At 33.5% G+C, this 14475-nt stretch overlaps 1 protein-coding gene across 1 annotated transcript in view; it reads right to left on the bottom strand.

Moving 5' to 3' along the window:
* The window catches only part of LOC140449717 (gastric triacylglycerol lipase-like), a 148399-nt gene that overhangs the window by 21225 nt on the left and 112699 nt on the right, over positions 1-14475 (bottom strand). Inside the window, exon 6 of the mRNA XM_072543037.1 lies at positions 192-334. Within this exon, the coding sequence (XP_072399138.1) occupies positions 192-334 (143 nt within the window). The remainder of the gene's footprint in view (positions 1-191; positions 335-14475) is intronic.

Here is a 14475-nt window from a genome sequence, read left to right as displayed (position 1 = left end):
TTGTTTGTTTTGACATGTTAAAGACAAATTAGATGCTATCATTTTTCTGATAGTAATTCTTAATTTAAATAAATTTTATGAAATCTACAAAACTAATCTATAAAGTCACCACAAGAACGCACCTCAAAAATATTGACAATATTGTATTGCATTTAGTCACCTACGTACTTAAATAAATTAGTTATATCTACCTTAACTGTTATTACATCGTCTTTTTCTGCATAAAATATAGCAATGCATGCTGTTACTTTATTAAGTTCATATATAGGTGGTGTACTTTGGTTATATGTTTGCAAATTTTTTACAGGACCATAATCGTACTGTGCAAATATCCCTAAAATAAGAAAAATCGTTGTAAACTATTATTATAGTATTTATTAAAAATGATCAAACAAGCTAATCAATATTATCAGAAGAACAGGTATTAAAGATATTGATGTGAGGATCATAGCAAATAAATCTAGTTCCCCAGGGATGTGTTTTGTCTTCTTTGATTTGTTAATATTTACTCTTAATATCTACTAACAAAGCGATGGTAGCTACTGAAGATGAAATTTTAGCCAACCTGAGATTTATGAATACATTCGTTTACGTTGATCATACTTTTTTACAGATGGTGCAAAAGAAGGACAACGTCTAACTGATTATTTCGGACTGACTACTAAAATTTTGGAAAAAGTCGTGTAAATATAGTAATAAAAAAATAAAGTAATTTACCCAATATGTAATTGATCATTAAAGTATTACTAAACCCCCTGTTATTGTTATTGTTGTATATCCATTTTCTCCGTAACCTCTATATCCTTCTGGGGAAAATTTACCTTTCACAAAACAACTTTAACTACAACATTATTTTTTTTATCGACGACTTAAATTGTTAGGTCATACTTCTTATCTTCTTGGTAAATTTTGATTCCAAAATAGGCAACAAACGCCTTAACCCTAACACTTTATTACTAGGATTGATTAAATTCCAATTTATTGAACAAATATCTACAATTTGTAAACGAATTTCTTAACATTGTATAAACGGTTTTTAATAGAAATATTCTTTGACTGTATCAGACTTCGATTCTGCCCTCCTAAGCTAAAAGGGCGTATCTCAAATTTTTGTTATTTTTTGTTCTTTTTACTTTAGTGTTGCCATGTACTAACGGGAACATAGTACTAAGCGGAACAGCTGTATCTCAACCTGAAACATGCTAAAAACGCTAAGAAAAGAGGCACATCTCAATAAATTGTTCAGATTGTAAGCCAAACAGTCATATCTCAAGTTACTTAGCACAAAAGTCCTTTTTGTGAGTTAAGGCACTTTGTTTTAGAAACAAATAACGTAAAATGACAACTTTCCTTAGCTAATAGGACCTATATCTGAGATATGCCTACTTCGCTAAGGATTGTATCACGTGCCAGATGGCAAGGTGAGCGCGAGGGTCATTAACTCAGCTGATTCATTTTCATTTGAATCTCAGTGTTTGTAGTTGGAGGTTATGTTTGGTGTTTGTAATAAAGTAATTAAAGTAATAATAAAGTTAAATTAGCCCTAGGCCTACCTAACCATATCGTTTTGGTAGCACTTTTGGCAAAGCCTTAACAAGCTATTTATTTATTAAGGAGCTGTTATTAACAACTGATAACCCAAATTAGGTTCAGTCCAGTTAGGAATTAGGAATATTGTGACTACATATCAGAAGAAATAAATTTAAAACATCACTATCATCATCATTGGTGCTACAGCCCTATAAAAGAGCCTCCACCTTCCCAAGTCTATTACGCCAGTCAGTTCTATCCATTTCCAACTGTTGCCAGTTTGCTGCACCTATTTGTCTACCATCCTCATCTACACCATCCCTCCATCTGAGTTTTGGCCTACCCCTACTTTTACTTCCCACAGGTTGTGACATAAGGATTTTTCTATTAGGGTTGTTCTGCTGTGATCTTGCCAGATGTCCTGCCCATCTTAGTCTTTCTATTTTTATAAAGGATACTACGTCTTTACCACCAAATATATCTGTGTTATAACTATGATCTTGTAGTTGTACATCCTTCTCCAAACACCATTTTCAGAGATGCCACCGAATATTCTTCTCAGGATCCTTCGTTCAAATATAAGCAGGAGATTTTTATCTGCCTTGGAAATGGTCCATGTCTCCGGCCCATATGTCAACACTGGTTGTATAAGGGTTTTGTATATAGTTATTTTTGTTTTTTGACTTAAGTTTCTGCTTATCATATGTCTACTCAGTCCAAAATAGCATTTGCTTCCTAGGATTATTCTTCGCTTGATTTCTTCCGTCATGACGTTCTGCTTGGTGATCAGGGAGCCTAAGTATGTAAATTTGTCCACCACATCAAATATAGAATTATCAACCGTGAATTGGTGGCTGATGTTTTTGGCTCTATTGTTGGGTGTTGATGCCGATATCTTAGTTTTATCTTAATTTACTTCCAGGCCCATATTTTTTAAGGCGTTTGACAAGGTGGTATACATTTCTTCTAGCTTGCGTGTTGTGCGGACAACCAGGTCAACATTATCTGCATATGCCCAAATTTGGAATGATTTATTAACAATGTTTTCTCTGTTGTCTATTTGGGCTCTGTCGCAACCCAACATGCGTTTCAAATGCCTGTGATTGTTCGCCTTGTATTTCAAATTTGCAAACAACTTTACGCATTGTAGCCTTAACCAATCTTATCAGTTTATCGGGGATGTGGAATTTATCCATGGCTTCATACAATTTATTTCTTAGGACACTATCATAGGGCGATTTAAAATCTACAAATAGATGGTATGTGTCGATGTTGAATTCATTGGTTTTTGACGTGACAACGTCTTAAATTAGGTTGTGGCTCGGAGTCACTCATGAAAAAGTGTAACGCCCGCTCACGTCTGTTACGATGAGTCACCGAACGCGAGAGAGGCCCGCCGGACCGGCGAATGCCTTGCGTCTCTCTCCCACTGAAACATGATCGGTCCGCTGGGCGCGCAGCACTAGAGAATTAGGCGCGTTGAATCGGTGCGTGCTTGTGTCTCTGTCTTTCTCGAGCGTTCTTGGCGTTGGAAAACCGAGAAAGCGTCATAATACAAGTTCACACGTGTGTTTAAAGTATCGTCAGCTGTGTCTGTAGTGAAAATGTGGAGTGCTTAGATTCGTCATTTACAACAACTACAACAATAAAGGTAAATAATTGTACACTAATATTTCATTATCGTAAACTATGATTGATTGATTAATTGTTAGATTGACACAAAAGTTGAGAAACTGAGTTTATAGGTTATGTCATACTATTGACAAATGTTGATAGTGTTAAGTAAATTATTAGTTTAAATCACTCTGCAATCAATCGTAATTCAGTCGATTGAGAAGAAACAGCGCGTATTGCTAGTCAAAATATATTTCTATAGTTAAAATTTGTGCAATTCTTATTTTCATTCAATTCCTTGTTCCTATTGTGCAATTTAATAACATTCATATCAATAAATATTCTACCGAGAAAAAGACGTTGTCACGTAAAATCTTCGCCCGTAAAACCGACTTTACAGGCAACCGATTTTTTTCCAGTATTTGCCTTAGCACAAAGATCTGGTCTATTGTTGATCGACCAGGCCTAAAACCACTTTGATATTCGCCAAGAAGCTCCTCTGGATATGCACTCAAGCGACCATATAAAATACTCGAAAATATTTTGTATGCTGTATTAAGGAGGATTCCCCTATAGTTTCTACAATCTAAATTTAAAGCACTATTATTTATATCAAATTGATTTCACTTATAATATGCATTAAGTGTTTCAATGCAATATGTTTTTTTCAGATCAACAATAAGTGAATCTCGTGCTAAAAAAATGGTCATGTTGGCACTAACTAAAAAGACTAAGAAGAGCTTTACTTCGCAGAGTTCCGAAAGCTTGGTAAGGTACCATAACGACCCAGATTAAATATCTCCAATAACGCAAGTAAGTAACTTTTCAAGTGACTCTGAATTTGAAGAAAAGGAAATTAGTAAGCCTAAAAAGTCGTCAGATATTATAATTTTAGAAGAAAGTACTCAAATCCTTTTCTCAAGCTCCGAGCTAACAGAACTGCAGCCGTTACTGGTAGAATAATTTGAACAAGCAACTTATGAATCTGTAAATTCTGAAGAAGTTTTTAAAAGTCCCGAACTGTATGAGTTGCAACCACTAGTCAATGCAGTAATGTTGAGACCTAACTTAAGTAACGAAACCAACGAAAATATGGAACTAGAATTTTTTGTAAATCCTGAATTAACAGAAAATGAGAGTAGTGTTATGCCTAGTGAAACTGTTCAACCACTAGTCCACGGTGTAGTTATTGAGCCTAACTTCAGCAATGTAACTAATGAAAACTTGGAATTAGAAGTCCCTTTAAAAAAAAATTATTTTTAGGCCTACTACAAATTGATCAATACACCAAAAAAGGTACAATCCGAAAAAGAAAAAATATAACAACAGTAGATGAAAGGAAGAAACAGAAGCCTAATGTAATGGTGGAAAAACATTCAGTAAAACCAGGTTCTAATCCTAAATACCTTCACAAGAGTTCCCAAAAAGTTAGTGAGGACAGAAGGCAGTTTTTTAATGAATTTTTTTGGAAGATAAATAATCAAAATGAAAGAAAATCTTTGATTCTTTATCATGTATAAAATGTACATTTAAAGCAAAGAACCGTTGTTTCACTTTGCCCCGTAAGAGGGGCAAAGTCGTTACAAGGATCCAGATAAACAATAAAGATATTGAGCAAGTGGACAAAATGAAATACTTAGTAGTCTGGATTACGTAAGATCTGAATCTGAAATCAGAAATTTGCTTAAGAATAGAGCAATCAAAAGCAGCCTTTATGAAAATGAGGAAATTTCTGAGTAACCAAAGACTAAATCTGCAAATCCGATATCGGATGGTAAAATGTTATATCCACTTTATTCTTCTTTATGGTTTCGAAGCCTGGACTGTTAATGTTGACTTATGAGAAAACTGGAAGCTTTTGAGATGTGGCTTTTTAGGAAAATTTTAAAGACACCATGGACCGATTAAAAAGCAAAAGACAGCATATTTGGGGCACATACTTAGAAATGATAAGTACGAGTTATTGCAGCTGATTATGAAAGGTAAAAGCGAAGGAAAAAGGGGTCCTGGTAGAAGACAAATATCCTGGCTGAAAAACATTCGCGACTGGACTGGGTTAAACACAGAGACCCTCTTAAGAAAGTTTAAGAGATTACAAATTAATGAACTAATTTGTAATTGAACAGCGTGAAGATAAAAATTCTACAACCTGATGATAATCAGGATACTAAATAGTATACCTGGTTAAACACTATCAAAATATCTTAACTAAGGCCAGCCATTTGCGGCATCCGTTTTATGATACTGAGCTTAGATACGTCAGCCCCATTGGGAAAAATGCTTAAGCGACGGATATGTCATAAAGTTAATTAATAAGAAAGAAATTACGAAAAACCTATTAACGAACAAAGTAGTTTTAGAGCTAGAAGTTTTGGTAATTCACATATACTAAATCTCACCGAACACATTGAAGAAGATGGCCTTACTCAATCCGGTTTAATAGTAACACAACACTATAAATATTTAAAGTGGCCGTCAACTCATACTACTAAATACTAGTAATTTTATCTATGCGGATAACACCGCTATACTTTAGCAAACCAAAACTTTTACCGTATTACACACGACAATAGTAACTGAAGTGTAACAATAAAAGTACTGAAAACTTTTGTTTCCAAAACTTCCACAGAATTTATTATACATTTTTATCACTACAGCTGTTTCAGCATAGTGCCTTTCTCAAGTGATCTATTTTTGGTATATGTTTATATTTTATAGTCTTTAGCTGAATAGATTGAGAGAAGAAGAAATGTTTTTATCAATTTGGTCATTCAGATTTTTGTCTGTGTTTTTTAATGTGTTGATTTTCATAGATTCCAATAAACATAGCTCAAGGCCTTTATTTTGGATATAAGGAATTTAAAATTCCTCATTAAAAGATTATTATGGTCTAGAAGTTGAAGTGCGTACGTAGAATCTGTTTTTCTATTATTGAAAACCATTTTATGTTTTGCTATACATTTGTTAAAATTTCTACCAGTTTGACCGATGTATATTTTTGGGGAGTCGCCACATTTAAGTTTGTGTACACTACTGTGTAAGTGCTTTTTTTTGGATCTTGTTATTTTTAGTATATTTGCCTAAGTTGTTGTTTGTTCTTAAAGCTGGTGTTATCCCTTTCTTTTTTATGTGTTTGGCTATTTTTGTTGATGTCATGCCTGTATATGTAATCGAGCAGAAGGTACTGGGTTTTTTCTCTAATGGTAGAAACACTAATTTCAGGGCTTTCTTATGTAGTTTTTGATTTAAAATTTTATGTACTGTTTGTTCGTTGTACCAATTGTTTACTGCTATTTGCTTAATGATGTTTAATTCTAGCTTAAAGTTAGTTTTTGACATCGGAATTTCTATAAATCTATGTAATATGCTACGGTAGGCGGCCAATTTATTTTGTGTAGAATTGAATGATGAATTGTGTATAGTCGTGCCAGTATGGGTAGGTTTATGAAATTTGGAGAACTTAAAAACATAGACTGAAAATTTTTAAATCTAGAAAATTAATAGAGTTTCCATCGCATTTTTTTCATATTTTTCATTAATGCTTGTATTTGGGCAGTTATTTCTTTGTTATATGCTTTCTTCTGTATCTTTCATATTTCCTCTATAGCTTTAATTATCATGTCATTCAGGATATTGTCATTTAGATTTGTTCTTATTAATTTTGAGATTGCTGTTGATGTGTTCTTTAAATGCATTTTTATTATCAAGTTCTGTCCAGGTAGGGGCAGACTTCCTTTTGATCATGTGGTATCTCTCTTTCTTAAGGTCTATTTCTATCGAAACTGTTACCATTCCGTGACTGTTACCTGTTGAAAACTGGTTTACGACTGTAACACTTTTAAGGATTTGCCTCTTAACAGTGATGATAAAATCAATCTCGTTCCTAGTTTTTCTATTCACTCTGCCATGTCCATTTCCGATGACCTTTTTTGTTAAGAAAAGGCTTTTTATTTAAAATAGACTTTTTTCTAACAGGAAACTAAGTATAGTTTCCTCGCGCTCGTTCTGTTTTCCAAACCAAATTTTTCCAGTGATGTTTCTGCCTTATATGCCTTTTTCTTGCTTCAGCGTTGAAGTCATTAAAGCTAAATAATTTCATCGTAGAATTCTTTTGTTTTATTGTCCGCCTGGCCACAAGCAAGTTTTACTTGTCACAATCTTGTCAACCCAGAATCTGTTGGACGGACTAGCAGGTAAGTGCGAGATTCTGGCTATTTTTACTACTGGTCTGGGGTAACATATTTTCAGATATTGATATTTTCATTTTATTTTAGGGGATGTTTGGCGTGCTTTTAAAACCAACCGCATTTCCATATTTCCAGTTTTACTAATTTCGCTGATACTCGGTCGTCATAGCCTCGCTTGTGATAACAGGGTTTACCAATGTGAAATGTGGGTGGTTAAAATTTTAGTAGAAACGCTATTTAAAATGCATTACTACTCCATTAGAACCCCTTATAGTCCAGTCTATGACGGTAAAAATAGTAGAAAACCTCTGAATTTATTTTATATGCATCGATTTCCTTAAACTTTTGACATTAGTTAAAAACACATCAAAGATTAAAAGCTGTACTATAGCAATATGTCTTTTTCCTTCGAAGGCGGTTACCACCCCAACTCGCGGGTGGAAAAAGTTAAAAAAAAAACTATAGTAGTCGCTACACTCGTGAATTTTGAGATTATTTTCTAAAAGTTACTATTTGTGAAGTTATTCGTGATTAAAAGTTCACAAATTACACGTCAAAAAAGCATATTTTAAACAGTTTTTCGCAAATAACACCAACAATTTAGATTTGATCGGAAAACTGTTTGGGTATAATAAAGCTTATTAAACAAAGAGATTTATTTTTTTTATTGCCATAAACTTAATATTAACAAATCTATGGATGTTCGAAAGTAGACTTTTATCGAATAAAATAATCCAAACAGACGGTGTTGAATGACCGGAAAACGGTAAATTTTTCATGGAAAGCTTATAGAAATAGAAGAGTATGACAGACAATACGACAGCTTCAATATGCGTGAAAAATAGAAGAACTAACAAATACCAAAAAGCAGGCAAACTCAGATTTTGGCAAGAATACGTAATGAAACTATTCGACGATGATATAGTTATACAAGAAGAACCACAGAAACAAATAGGACCAAAAATAATAATGTGCTAATTATAACAGGCAATTAGTAATGCAAAGATTGCAAAATAAGTAGGCCCAGATCAGATACCCACTGAGCTAATTAAATGCATTGACGAAAAAACACTGCATATACTTTTAGATCTTTTCTATAAAGTATATACAACAGGAGTAATACCAAAGTAATACCAAATACGTTTGTAAGACTATCAAAGTCAGTACATGCGACTGAATGCTCCCAGTACAGACCAATTTCCTTAATAAGATATTTCTCAAAATAATACATGGAAGACTATACAAAAAAATAGAAGAAGATATAGATGATACCCAGTTTGGATTCAGAGGAGGACTAGGAACGAGAGAGGCTCTGTTCGCTTTTGACGTTCTCGCGCAAAGACGACTAGATATGAACCAGGATCTCTATGTCTGCTTTATATATATTATCAAAAGGTTTTTGATAGAGTACTACATCAGAAACTCGTAAAACTCTTAAAAGAAAAGAATGTGGATATACGAGATATACGGGTTATTGCCAATCTGTACTGGAATTAAAAAGCAAAGGTTAGAATCGAAAATGTCGATACAGAAACTCTAGAAATCAAAAGAGGTGTTAGACAAGGTTGCGTGCTGCCCCATTGTCATTCAATCTGTACAGCGAAGCTATTTTTAAGGAAGCAATATTAGAGGAACAACATGGTGTATTTATTAATAAACGAAAAAATCTTGAACAACATAAGAATCGCAGACGACACCGCTGTTTTTGCAGACAGTCTAGAAGCACTGCAACGCTTAGTAAATAGATAAAGATACAAGTCAATATAAAATATGGACTACTAATTAAAGTTAAGAAAACCAAGTGCATAATTATTTCCAAGCAACATACAGTAGGAAAGCTAGATATCGAGGGAAAACAAGCAGAAAGAGTGAATAACTACAAATATCTGGAAACCTGGGTAAATGAAAACATTGACCAGTGGAGAGAAATAAGGACACGTATTGAAATTGCAAGACCAGTATTTATAAAAATGAAAACAATGTTTGTTAATCGAGACCTTCCTCTGGAGCTGAGGATAAGAGCCTTAAGTTGCTACGTGTTCTCGACTTTGTTGTATGAGATAGAAAGCTGGACACTAAAAGTGGATAATATAAAGACGTTGGAATTATTTAAGATGTGGTGCTCTAGAAAGATTTTGAAAATACCATAGACCCAACGAGTTACAAATGCAGAAGTGTGAAGAAGGCTACAAAAGGATTGCGAGGTCATAAAGTACATCAAAAGAAGAAACCAAGAATATTTAGGCCACATTCCCAGAAATGCGAAATATGAGATATTAAGGCTCATATTGCAAGGTAAAATCAAGGATAAAAGATCCATAGGAAGACGAAGAATTTCCTGGCTAAGAAACCTAAGACAGTGGGTATAGTTGCAGTTCAGTAGATCTTTTCAGAGCAGTCACCAATAAGGTAGGGATAGCTGTAATAATAGCCAACCTTCTACAGAAGAAGAAATTACAAAAAGAACCAAAATAAAGTCCGCATATATTTTTTGTGACACAGAAAGTATTAAAGTGACCCCCGCCACCAATGTACTTACAATTACTTTATTTATAGATAAGCATTACATTTTGGAAATTTAACTGGTTTATAAAGTTTTGTTTAGAAAAAATCCGAGTTTAAATTAAACACACTATTTTCAAAATTTCTCAACGATCCTTTTTTTTAATAACTGAACAACTGGAAAAGATACAGAAGAAATGCTAAAATACAAAAAAACAACTTTTTTTACCAAAGTTTTAATTTTTTAATTCCTATAAACTAAAAATTTAACGAGATAACGGATGTCCCTAAAGTTTTCGGAAAAACAAATATGTAATTTTTTAATTGCAAATTAAGTTTATTTTATTAACTAAATACAGGATATTAAGTCTACATATTTAGGGTTTATAATGTATTTTTATAGTACAGAAAGAGGTACGTGATCTTTAATGTGACATAAATTTGGTCTTGCATGTGCAATAAGCCTTTGGACTGTTTCTAAGTCGATCTTATGAAATTTTTTCCAAAAACTCTTCGTCCTAGCTGATCTTTATTTTGAGCTTCCCAGCCAATATTATAAATAATTTGACTCAAAACAGCCCAAAACTCTTTTATAGGTCTCGCCTGAGGTACATTTGGAGGATTGTCGCGCTGGGGAACAAAAATTATATTTTGAGAAGTTAACCAATCCGTCGATCTCCTTGCGTAATGGCATGACGCTAAGTCGGGCCAAAATATGATTTCATCATTGGTATATATATACCATAAGTATTTATAAATTAAACAAGCTTTGTAGGACACGTATCAACGCAATTCTCAGCATTGAGAGCTTCACCGCGAACACACCCAACAAACGGCTGTGAAACACCAGATTCTAAGATGGCACACCATACCAAAATTTTATCGGCAAATTTCACTTTTCCCTTAAACCTAACTTCGTCCGGTGCATTTTATACATTGCGTGTATAAAATCCGTCGTTGCCCTTTATTTCGGAATTGGATTAAGTAAAATACTTTTCATCATCAATAATGGGAATTTTATTTTATAACCGGGCTGCTGTGTACTAAGGAGCTTTTTTTCTTTTATATCGTTTTAAATTATTTCTAGAAATTGTTCTACTTACAGTCATTCGTAAAACATTATCTCTTCGGCCAACATTTCGCAAAGACTTTCCTAATTAGTTCTCCATATTCTGAATTAATCTCTGTTCCCGAGAAGGAGTTAAAACTCTTGGTCTTTAATTTTTGGGTAAATTAAGGCATAGTTTACCATTTTTGAACTCTTTAATTGTCTGGTAAATCGTTGACACATTTTGAACATGTAGTTCAACTAAACGATAGAAAATCAAAAGGCGGATTTTTGAAGCTCTCCTAAATAAATATCAATTTTCAAGGTTTTTTTCTTTTACAGTATCATTTGTAGTGTAAAGAGATATTAAACTAGTGGTCTGTAAGAAAGTGTACATTTCGTGTAAAGGAAGTAAAATCTCTAAACAATCGATATGGAAGAAATTCCACCGAAACCTCCAGATAGAGGAAGATAAGCTGATGGAATTTGAAGAATTAAAAAAAAATATTAGGGTAAATGATGCGGTAACAAACGAAAAAAGCCAAACAACTAGCACTAACGAGGTAGGTAACCACTTTAATTTTAATAACGATGCAACTTTGATCCCAATTAATAAAATAGATAAATCAGCTAATCCAAATTTAAATAAAGTTACAAATTTAAGATTAACTAATAGATATAAATTAGGAGATAATGCACCATATATAGTACATATATAAAATAAAAACGGTAATATAGGCAAATTACACAGGATAGGCACGGCCCGATTAATTTTGCGTTCTGTACATGAAATTGAAAATATTATCTCACAGATTACGGTGGTTGGTAGGAATAAAATTAAGGTAGAACTCAATAATTTTGCTAGTGCTAATAAATTAATTGAATCTGAAAATTTAAAAAGTAAACAGTACGTGACATATATTCCAACGTTTTTTACTCAAAGGAAAGGTGTTATAAAATCTGTAGATAAAGAAAAAGAAGAGGTTGATTTGTTATCATTAATTCAACCTTTTAAGGTTGAGTTTAAGTATTACATGTAAAAAAAATAATGCGGAAATTGGTATAAGAAAATGGATCTACCATCTACGTAAAAATTAAAACTGTAAGTAATAGTAACTTTTAAAGGTCAATCAATACCTACAAATGGAGTAATAAAAACATGATATACGAGGTTGAAAATTACACACCCAGAATCATACAATGTTTAAAGTGTATGAGATTTAACATGAAAACATAGCCCTACTGACAAGGAAGCAAATTGTAACGAAAGAAAAAAACAGGAGTATATTAAAAAGATTATGAAAACTGAAAATATAACATATTATAAAGCTAATAATAAATATAGAAAATACTAGCGGACCAACTCGACATCGAGTTTTGATGTAAGTTTTGCTGATATTTAAGAGGGGCGGAGTCTAACGATCCATCGTTTCCGTCGCCTGGTGTAAATGTTCCAAAAATCCTAAAAATAAACTGTATCGACGCCAATTTTTTTAAATTGATAATCGATAGAGTAGTTTTTTAGGATTTTCAGGAAGATTTACATTAGGAAACGGAAACAATATAATAAATATAATTAAATGTAACATTTACACCATAATGAAACCTGTAAAATTCCTATACTTTACTATAGGAAAAATTCATTTTATGGCCGCCATTTTTAAACCGGTTCGAATTTTTTAAATTTTAAACCTTAAGGGGAATCTACTCAACAATCTGTTTAATTATTCGAAAAAATTATTCTCCTATCTATCACCGTTTAGGAGGAGTATTGCGCACAAGAAAAGGGCTTAGCCTTTTAGTATATAAAATTATTCAACAGTAAGTAAAGAACAAGAAAGTACTTTCAATAAATATATAATCTATAAATGAAAACGATCAAGTAGTATTAATTCTAGTAACGTAGACAACCTCGTTGTTTATATGACCATGGAGGTGTTTCGCTTCTATCAACATCTAACTTAATCCAATTGCATATAAAACGACAATTTTATATGGTCTAGACATAATTAATGTGCCTTGATGATGCTTAAAAAATACGCAATCCACTTAAAAGCCCCAAACAATTTTAATTTTAATACCTCCAAGCACAGACTTAATACCACCATGTGTATTGCTCTAAAAATTTATGTAAATTTAAAAACGCTGAGATATCCTGTATATCTTGATGTAGATGCATAAAAGGAAATGTTTAAAAAAATAATATTAATAAATATTAACAATTCCCTTCTTAATGCAGCGTACAAAATTGTGTCCCTGATACTTAACGAACGACTGGCACGGTATACTGACAATATAAGAGGATCCTACCAAAGAGGCTTCTTGAAAAATAAATCTACCATTGATCACATATCATCCATTAGACGTTAGTATATTAGTAAAAACGACGGAGTACGACATAGACTACCATTACATCTTCGTAGACTTTAAGGCAGCGTATGATACTATTGACAGGTCCCAATTATATTCGGCGATGATTGAATTAGGAATACCAAAAGGATTGGTAGAATTAATTAAAATGACAATGATGAAGGTCGAATGTAAAGTGCGCGTACAAGGCGATGTTTCAAAACCATTTAAAACCAACAGAGGACTGCGCCAGGGAGATGCGCTATCATGCACAATGTTCAACCTAGCGTTAGAAAAAGTTATGAGAGATTCGGGAACAAACTTAAAAGGTAAGATATATACCCATAGCATACAAATAATGGCATATGCTGATGATATCGTCATAATTGGAAGAACCCAAAATGAAGCAGTGGAGGCTTTCACACGTATCAAAAATGCCGCAGAAAACATCGGACTTCTGATTAACATCCAGAAAACTAAATATATACCGGCCATATCAAGAATTCAACAAAATAACTTAGAGGTGCAATACGAAACGATAGAAATGGTAGAAGAATTCTGCTACTTGGGATCACTGGTAGACTACAAAAATAACACATCCAACTCCAACGAGATAAAAAGAAAGAATATGCGTGGCTAACCGCTGTTATTTTGGCCTTCGCCCTCAACTAAGAGCGAGAAGTATGTCAATAGCAACAGAGTGCAAAATTTATAAAACAATAATACGCCCAGTGCTCACATACGGATCGAAACATGGGCAATGACGACCCGAGATGAAGAGTTACTGCGAGTCTTTGAAAGAAAAGTATTGAGGACCATATATGGCGGAGTAAACGAACAGGGTCTGTGGAGAAGGCGATATAACTTTGAACTCTATAGACTTTTTGGTGATGCAGATATTGTGAAGACCATCAAAATAAACCGCCTAAGGTGGGTGAGCCACGTTATGCGGATGGATGAGAGTGATCCCACTAAAATAACTATGCTAAACAGGCCAGTCGGAAGAAGAAGAAGGGGGTGACCTAAACTCAGATATCTGGACGATGTACAGGAAGATCTGATGGAAATTGGAGTGAGGGGCTGGAGAAGACAGACACTCGATAGGAAGGATGGAAGAATGTTTTGAAGCAGGCCAAGGCTCACGAAGGGCTGTAGCGCTAACTGATGATGATGAAATATGAACAATTTCCTTTTAAGTTATATTTATAAAATTTTAGTTTTTATGTTTTTTTTTCTCTTTTAGTA

The sequence above is a fragment of the Diabrotica undecimpunctata genome, chromosome 9 (assembly GCF_040954645.1).
Source record: "Diabrotica undecimpunctata isolate CICGRU chromosome 9, icDiaUnde3, whole genome shotgun sequence".
In the NCBI taxonomy this organism is placed as follows: domain Eukaryota; kingdom Metazoa; phylum Arthropoda; class Insecta; order Coleoptera; family Chrysomelidae; genus Diabrotica; species Diabrotica undecimpunctata.
This window is presented reverse-complemented; position numbering and strand designations above follow the sequence as displayed.